The sequence below is a fragment of the Sminthopsis crassicaudata genome, chromosome 2 (genome assembly GCF_048593235.1).
Source record: "Sminthopsis crassicaudata isolate SCR6 chromosome 2, ASM4859323v1, whole genome shotgun sequence".
Lineage (NCBI taxonomy): Eukaryota > Metazoa > Chordata > Mammalia > Dasyuromorphia > Dasyuridae > Sminthopsis > Sminthopsis crassicaudata.
In genome coordinates this window covers 494,736,073-494,745,493 of record NC_133618.1, presented here as the reverse complement: position 1 = coordinate 494,745,493, position 9,421 = coordinate 494,736,073, and the positions used below count along the sequence as shown (strand labels likewise).

The following is a 9,421-nucleotide window of genomic DNA, read 5'->3' as shown; positions in this document are numbered from 1 at the left end:
TTTCCTTTCGGTCCCTGACAGCTGTCCTCCTAGCCTCGGCTACCTTTGGCGTCTTCTCCCGGGCAATCATGCGGGTCGGGGTCCAAGGAGGGGCCCGGGCTGGAGGACCCCTGATGAGCCATAGGGGACAGAGAAGTGACTGTGAACCTCCGACTCATGGTGCGTGTGGCGTGGGAGGTCAGCAATGGGGAGTTCAGGTACTAGGTGCTCAGGTTTGGACCGAGATCTTTTAAGGAGCTGCAGCCGGGTCTCCTGGAGGGAGACGGAGCTGCTCCCCCACCCCCAACCCAGCTACCGCTACTCGCCTCGCAGGGTCCTAGCGCCCTGTACGCTCTTGCTCGGTCTTTTCGAAAAGACAGCCCCAAGAATAGGAAAACGTGCGGGTGTATTTGATGGAGGAGCGCAGATAGGGGGAGTTGACTCTAATTCAATATAGGACTCGTTCCGCCTTCAGGTCAGGCTTCTCTTTCCAGTCAAAAGGAATCTTCTTTCTGTTCCGTTAAATCCTAAAACACCTCCCCCCACCACTACTACACACAGACCCCTCCCCCTCAGCCCTTTCCCCGAGCATGACCCCAAGAGGACAAACGAAATCCGATTGAGCAAGGCTTTGAAAATCCGAGTTTATTAGAAACATTCCCGACTGGGAGGAAGGAGCTGGACCTGCCCTGCCCTGCCTCCCGCTGCGGGCCGGCCCGCACCTTCCGCTCCTTTCAAATCTATCCCCATTTGCACAGCAAAACTTCGTCTCTCCTTCCTCAGCTCTTATCCCACTTGCTCCGACAGCATCCATGGGGAGCTGAGAGGTTACTCCTCGGGGCAATTCAGGAGATCGTAGGTCACGTAGCCCACCTGATCCACCTTGTTCACCTGGTCCCGAAGGTTCACTCGCCAGAAGTAGCGGTCCTGGCAGAAGTACGCATTTTCTAACCGGGGAAGTGGAGAGGAAATGTAAAGGTAGTATCTCAGATCTGAAAAGGGATCTTAGAAGTCACCTACTTTAATCTCCCCACCCGGTGACAGAATGTCCCCTACAATCCAGTCTTCCTCCTATTGGGACGAATCCCCTTAACTGCAATCTTGACAAAGGTTATCTAGACTCTATTTGAATATCTCAGATGGTGGGGAACTCACTACTAAGAAAAAAAAAAAGGCAGTTAGATCTAATGTTAGAAAATTTTGGAAGGGCTCCTTTTTTACTGAGCTGAAATTTGTTTTCCTGTAAATTTCCCTTCATTGCCTAAGTGTGAGACTTTTTTCTTATGATAATTCTTCAGATCCTCTAAATCTCTTCTCCAGGCTAAACATCCTCCAATGTCTTCAACCTATTCTTCTATAACATGAGTTCCCATCCTAGTCACTCTCTGGAAAGGTTACAGTTTTTCAATGTTCTCCTAAAATGAAGTTCTCAGAACTCCTAATAGCATTTGATAAAGTCAGAGAACAATGGGGAGAGTCACCTCTTTGATTCTGGACATTAGACTTTGAATCATGGAGACTGAGATTTGGTTAGCTGCCACATGACAGAAATGACTCATATGGAGCTTGCTAAACCCTACCACCATTATCACCCTATGTTGGCTGATCACATTTCCCCGCCCCAATATAGTTATACTAAAGATTTTTAGAATCTAAGTGCAGAACGTTATATTTATCCTCATTAAAGTTAATTTTATTAGATTAAGCCCAACAGTTCTAATCTATAGACTTTTCCCTTGGATTGTTATTGTGCTATCTAACACATTAACATCTCTTCCCAGTTTTTGTATCATCTCCAAATTTGATAAGCATTCCTCTATCTATAGGTCAAAAAAAAATGAAATTAGCTTAGTCTAATAGAGCTTTTCTTAGTGAACCTTGATTGGCTCCTGATGATCACTGCTTCTCTTTGCTCTAAATTGCTTATACACCATTTTTAATTAATGCCTTCTAGAAAAGGAGTTCTTCACCTTCTTTATATCATGGTTCCCTTTGGCAATCTAATGAAGTCTATGGATCTCTTCAGAATCATGTTTTTAAATTAATAAAATAAAATACATAGATTATAAAGGAAGCCAATTCTATGGAATAAAGATGTATTTTCCCCCATCTGGGTTCATGACCCACTGAATTCTATCTTATAGACCACTTGGAGTCTGTGGATCCAAGGTTAAAAACTCCTGTTCTAGAAGGTTTTCAATAATTACAAACTGATTGATTTATACTTTATTTTTATTGCCCCCAATTATAAATATTCCCAGGTCAATTCTACCCTTTCCTTCTCAAGTGACAAATCCTGTTTGACCTCATAAGGGTCATAGGAAAAGGGGGCAGAGAATGTAGAGAAAGTCTTGGAGTAACAAAGAACAGAGACCTTGATTCCTTACCTTGATACAGGAAAACATCATGAGAGTCCTCTGGTACTCCAGGAAACATATCCTCCATGGGATAAGGTTCACTTTGGTCTACGTTTTGCTTCTTCACATCCAACCTTGAAAGAAAGTATTGGATTTCTGTCCCAACCTACCCTAAGCATTCCACTGTCCAATCACTTTGCTCTGCTCAGACTCTCTCTTACCTCCAAAATTGATTCTGGTTGAACAATAGCACCTTGCCCCCATTACGTTGAATGGCACCAGTTATGCTTCGAACTCTGGAATTCAAACCCAGTTTCTCTAGTCGTCGGGGACCCAGAACTGACTGACCTGTGTATATCCACACCTGCTGGCCTGCAGAAAGTAAGAGAGACTAAGACCCCACATCCAAAAGAAATTTTGAAAGGTTAGGATAATATAACAGAAAGAGTCCTGGATTTGGACTCAAGAGACCTGGATGTGACACTTATTTAGCTATAGGATCATGAGAAAGTCATAAAACCTTTCTGAGCTTCAATTTCCTTATCTATAAAATGAAGGGGGAGGAGGAGGAAGGAGAGTCACAGTTTATCTACTTCACAAAACTATAATGAAGAAAAAACTTTATAAATTTTAAAGTATAAGAATGTGAGTTATTTTTGTATTTTTGTATTTTTGAATTTTCCAAGGGAAAGGGAGAGATAGTGAGGTATAATAAAGAGTGCTTCTTTGGAGATCAATTCTTATTCTAATTCTGCTATTAGCTATTTCAATGTAACCAGGGACAAATCACAATCTGTAAAATGATTAGTTTGACCTAGATGGTCTCTGAACTCCCGTCCATTTTCATAGGTCATGAACCTATATTTTATCAAGGTTACAGAGTTATTATCCCAATGAAGAGTGGATCGGGACAAACTGGATCAGGGTAATGACTCTGTATGGCATGCATAAATCATACAGGCACTCATCCATTAAGGACCTGTTTGATGGGGAGGGCTCCTGGAACTTGTTGGGGGAGGAGTTCCCTACATCTTTACCTGCGAAGAAGAAGAGTTTCTTAGTCACTGGATCTTCGAAAACAGTGTCCAGTTTCCGGGGCAATGCAGACCAGGTGTTGGCGATGAAGAAAGGGCCTTGGGCCCGTCTCTTAGAGCCCTGCTGGACTCGCCAATACCGCCTGGGGAAGAAAGGACAGCAGGGGGCGCTCAGCCACAACTCAGGGTATTTCCTCCCAGAACTGCATCCATGTCCCCTCTCAATGATCCCAGACCCCTTTGCTCACCCATCTTTAAAGACGTGAAGTTGACCCCGGATCTCAGCGATGGCATCGAATATCTGGACGCCCACAAACGTCATCAGCGGGATCAAAAGGCCCAGTGGGAAGCACAGTGGGGTTGGGTGTGGGAGGACCGGTAGGACCAGCAGTGGGGGGTGCTGAGGGTCGAGCGGTAGGAGGACCAGTGGGTCTGGCAGTGGGGGGCAGGGTGGGGCAGGCATTGGCCTGGGTGGTAGAATCTGGCTCTAAAGGACTGGAGGTCGGAGGTTTGGGTTCCGGCTCAGTCCTAGAACCTAAAGATGGGAACACAAGAACCGAATAAGACTTTCTTATCCTTCATTATCCCTCTCTCAATGCCCATTACCCAACTCCACAGGTAACCTGGTATCTTTCCTATCACCACCTTTCAATATGTAGATATTGAAATCAGGATGCTCTCTCACCATTTGGAAGTTGGTCCCCTGCCCCCTTTCACAACATAACCAGATAGGGTATCACCCTCACCGTACAGATATTGAATTCCCTTTATGTCATCTGGATGCAATGGGGGCTCCTCGGTAAAAGTGTACATTGGGAACATCAACGCTTCCGGCACAGATGAGTGATCCAAGCCCAGTGCGTGCCCAAACTCGTGTGCCGCCACAAGGAATAAACTGTATCCTGAACGAGGAACGAGGAATGAAGAAGGGTCTCAGCCTCTCGCTCCCTGTTCCCTCCCCCTGCTATCCTCACCTCATTCCTTCCTAGCCTCTGACAACTTACTATCCACCCTCGTGTGAGGCTGTTTTAGCTGGAGTTCTTCCTATGAGATACTTATCCTACACACCTCGATCTTGGCAGAACCCCCACTTGCGGTCACGGTCGAAGTCATCAGTGGTCGCACACCAGAGGCGACCGTCAGTGCGGCCCTCACTAGTGCAGGCGGAGTATTCCCGATTCAGGAAAGTGAAAGGAAAGACGCAGGGTTCCCCTTGGGAATTGCCTCCAGTTACCGCAGTATCTGTGGAAGTAGAGTTTGGAGATGAGGGGGATAAGGGCGGGGAGGATGACATTCTCCTCTAGGAAGATCAGGTGGGGAGAAGGCAGAATCACTGTACCTCGGTTGGGACAGAAGCCATAACGCTTGTCCTGATCGTAATTGGAGGTGGTGGCGCACCAACGATAGCCGTCGGAGCGTCCGTCAGTGGTACAAGCAGTGTAGGAACGACCCTCAAAGGTGAAAGGGAAGACGCAGGGTTCTCCATTGGCGTTACCATCCAGGGTGTAGAGCACTAGAGTCAAGAAGCCATGCTTTCGTTCGCTTTCGCTTTCGTTCACTAGTTAGAATCTGAGAGCTAGAACCTCAGCACCTAGATCTGAGGAAGCCCAGGGAGGAGCCGCTATCTCCCCGCCCCTCCTCTCCTCACGTTTTCTTCACTTTTTTTTCACCTCCCCCCACAAAAGCATCGAGATCTGCAGCTCACATTCACTGGGGCAGAAGCCCCAGAGCCGGTCAGTGTCGTAGTTAGCAGTAGTGCTGCACCAGGGTAGCCCATCAGAGCGGCCTTCGGTGGTGCAGGAAGAGAAGGATCGGCCCTCGAAGATAAAGGGAAAGTGGCAGGGGGAGCCCTCTGCGTTCCCGAACCGCGTTTGGACCACTGGAAGGAAAGGAGGAGCAGAAAATTAAGTCGGATTGGACCTTTCCAAGGGACTTACCTGGGAAAAGAAGAAATGCAGAATACAATGGGGATGGGTGGGGAAGAGAGGGAGGGGAGCGGATACAAGTCTCACCGACGCCTTTGCCCAGGGTCCACAACTCGTCGTCGTCAAAATGGGCATCTCCTTGGATTCCTGGGCCGGGGGGGAAAGCGTGAGCCAAGAGCCCATCTTTCCCGTCGAAAGGATATCCATCACCGTGTTCTGGCAAAGAAAAAAGGAAGGGACCGGGTCACCGTGAGGCTGCGGGAAGGGAGTATAGTATGTACCTAGCGCTCAGTTGATTGTTCCCTCACCTTTGGTCCCAAACTGAATAAGGATGTCTGCGTCCCCACTACTGAGACGAGTGAAGGTGAGTGGGGTCACGCTACTCCACAGAGCAAAGGCTCGTTCGAAAGCGTCATCCGTCACCTCGGGAGGCAGGTCTGGGGAGTAATTCTGAACCCTGCAGGGAGGTGAGAGAATCAAGAAAGAGCGCACGCGCGCGTGGGCACACACACACACACACACACACACACACACACACACACACACACACACACACACACACACCGCCGAGACTGTTAGACCAGGGAGAAACCCTAGAAATCATCTCATCCGCTCCGACTATTTTCAAAAGAGGAGACAAGCCTAAAGCGGAGGACTGTATAGGGTCCAAGTCAGTGCCAGAGCTGGGACTGAAGCCCAGATCTCCTGATTTCTCGTCTTGTGCTCTTTCCACCACATTAGATTGCCTCTCTGGCCCCAGGAGTCCCTGCTATAGGAGTGCTCCCTCACTCCCCACCCCCTGACTCCTGTTCCCGCTAACCGATAGGTGATGTTCTGATGTTTCCACTTGAGCTCGTTCTCGAAGGTTTGGAATCCGCCCACGTCGGGTACACCGCAGCGTGGAGCGCGCATTGCTGCTATAGTGGCGCTGTCCAGCTCTCCTGTCTCCGGTAGGGCCAGCTGACGCTGGAGTCTACTTAGCGCATGCTTCAAAATAGACTCGGTGCCATTCAGCATCCCTACCGGGATGTAGCCGTAACGATACAGGTATTCCTGGTGGGAAATGATTGATAGTTGACCGTCCTAATCCTCTCCTATCACTTGGCCCCAATTTCGGCCCTTTATAGTCCCTGGGTACATATTCCCTAATGCCAGTCAGCCCTCGTACATCCCAAAAGCTGTCTTCTGGCGCACCCCACACTCCTCGTTTAGTCCATTCCCCAGTATCCTGAGCATACTCCTGACCTATTTATTCCCTGTCCACTTTTCCCTTCCCCTTTCCTCCTGTCCTATCTCTCAAGTCCGCTGGGCGGGTCAGTGGCCTACCTCAGCGAATTGCTCGTTTGTAAGACCGTTCATTTTCTCTCCTGGGAAGTGAATCAGGATAGGCCCGGCAGAGGGGTGCTTTCGGGGGGCAGCTGAGCAGCAGCCCAGCACTAAGAGCATCAGATTAAGGAAAGGCCAAAGCCGTGTCATGGTGAGTTCTCTAGGAGACTGGGGCCCAAAGGGGCAGAAGGGGCTTTATAGAACAGAGGATGAGTCAGGGGGCAGGCAGAAAGGAAGGAGGGGCAGAAACCCCGCCCCTTTTACTCTCCTCTTCAAGTCTGTCAATAGTGAGTCAGGAGATTCAAAAGTCTCTGTCTGGGGGGCTTTTCTTCCACTGAGGTTCAGATTTGACCGACCCTCTTTGCCTGGTTTCAGCCCTCATAAGCATTCCCTTCCTCTCACCACCCTCTTTTAACTGGGGTTTGATTTGTTGAGTCAGGACTACACATGCAGGAAATCACAACCAAGCTGAAGGGGTTTGGGCACAACAGGATAGATCTGAGGTTTTCCTAATTGCGGAGTCTGTGGGAACAGTTTAAAGTGGATGAAGTCAGTGGGTTCAGGGACCCACTGGGAACAGGGAGTTCAGCATATTTTGGGGACTCCTGGGGATGGTTTCTATTCAAGGGAGACAGATTGATGAAGAAAATGTTCTGTATTTAGAATTTAAAATATCTGGGTTAGAAGCCTCCTCTATTATTTGCTACCTGAGTGAAATGAATAAAATAATTCTTTGGTCTAGGCTTCAATTTCCTCATTGCTAAACCTACCTTACTAAGTTCTTGCCTTCATCAAGTGAGATAACAGATGTTAAGCTATTCTTACATCGACAAGAAATGTACGGTCACTCTTAATCTATTTGAGATAATAAACTCCATGAGGGATTGTCTTTTGCCCAACATTTAGTGCAATGCCTGGCACATAGTAGGTGCTTAATGAACATTTGTTAAATTGAATTGATTCACTACTCTCTTTTGTCTCTCTCTCACATATATCAGATAACATATTCTTCCTTCTTCTGGAGGAGCAATTGGGTACAACGGAAAGGGCACGGGTTAAGATTCAGAAAAAAGATCAAAACTCTAGTGACTACTATGATATAACTTGCAGTGTCACCTTGGGTAAGTCATCTCTAAGACTCAAGTTTCCCAATCAGTAAAATGAGAATCCCTTCCAGCCCTATGCAGGAGTGACAGCCTGCTGACTCTCACCTTCCCACAGATGGAGAATTTCTACCCTAGTTAGTGGAGTCAACTGGGAGTTAGGTGAGGCTGGAGAAGGGAGGAGGTTATAAAGGGCTTCCTAGATGAATGTTGTTGTTCCTGGAAAATGCTTTAGGAACTACATAAATATGAGATACCACTAATAATAAACCTGCCTGGTAGATAGTACTAGGATTATTCCCATTTTACAGATTTGCAACTTCCTGCAAAGAAGCATATTTATTATTATTACCATTTGACAGAAAGAAAGAAAAAATGGAGGTTCAGAGGACCTTTGTTCTTTCTATTATACCAAGCTTTCTCTTTGAGTTTTAGTTTCTTCATATATAAACTAAGAATAATTGTCCTTGTAATATGTACCTGATAGGTTTGTTATGCATATTAAATGAGATCATGGGTATTGGAGGTCTTCATAAACTATAAAGTTCCTTATAAGTGTAAGGTGTGGTTAAGAATATGATTGTTTACATTATGTGTTCAGATGGGTAATATATAGAGCTGGTCCATTAGTATATTTATCCTGGAAAGAGACTAAGGATGGATAGTGATCTAAGATCAGAAGGGAATAAATTCATGTTTCATCTTCTCAGCACACATACCATACCATTGAAATGTATTTCTCCTAGTGCCTTCCTCTATCATATACCTATGTGGAAAGCAAACTAGATTGCTTTGGGGGAAATTCTCCAAGCTTCTTCCTGAATCAATCTCATGTTTTAACATCCACATTCTATATATACTTCAAAACTGCAAAGCATGGAATATGGCAATCTTTAAAGGATAAAAATTGTAGGTCACCCAAAAGGCAGTGAAAAGACCAATGGTGGGGGTGAGTAGACTGCAGCATATTACCAATAAAGAAATGTCAAGGAGAAGTGGTGTAAAAATTATTAGAGAAATGGACCAGGCAAGGAAATAGACCTGTCATACAGAAAAAATACATGGATATCTTTTATGCCCCATGGATATCCATTGTGAAGGTCCCCAGCATGATGGGTGGACCCCTATAGCAAGGAAAAACATAGACAAATATCACACAAGATGGGAAGGTATGATTTGGTTATCTACATAGAAGTATCAAGGTTTTCATCCTGCATCTTTTTTTCAATCCCTCTTCCCAAGAAAGGAATATATATATATATATATATATATATATATATAAGGTTACTTCCTGGTCCCCAGGCCTGCATCCCAGGCTGGTGTGGGGGAAGTGGAGTAGAATTTAGGAGAACCTGAGGAGAGTTCTGCTTTCAACACTGAGAGGAAGTGGTTCTGGTTACCACACACACACCCCACTTCCTCCCACCCTGCCTCCCTTACCCAAACCCACACTAAAGAGTCTATCTGGTATCTCAGGTCAAGGGAAACAGGGAACAGGATACAACCCTTGGTCCCACACTCCCCCTCTCTCAACCCAGGGTTAAGACCTTGGTTTGAGGCCCCAGCTGAGACCAGGTCATGGAACAGGCACCCTGGGGGCCTGAGACTGCAAAAGAGGGGGGCAGGGGAATTCTATGAATCCTTTGGCTTGGGGCCTTCTAGATCTGAACTGATTGGAGCCCTGGGATTCTGAGTCA

The 9,421-nt window shown here is 46.5% G+C and overlaps 1 protein-coding gene across 1 annotated transcript; it reads right to left on the bottom strand.

The window, feature by feature from the left end:
- Positions 1-609: 609 nt before the first annotated feature.
- Positions 610-6,786, bottom strand: MMP9 (matrix metallopeptidase 9). Its single transcript, XM_074293567.1, is given in 14 exon segments — positions 610-926; positions 2,367-2,470; positions 2,558-2,708; positions 3,374-3,513; positions 3,619-3,680; positions 3,682-3,905; positions 4,117-4,272; positions 4,439-4,612; positions 4,710-4,883; positions 5,076-5,249; positions 5,383-5,511; positions 5,604-5,752; positions 6,116-6,348; positions 6,622-6,786. Coding segments are annotated over 14 exon segments (2,139 nt in total). The 5' UTR covers positions 6,772-6,786; the 3' UTR covers positions 610-807.
- Positions 6,787-9,421: the final 2,635 nt, after the last annotated feature.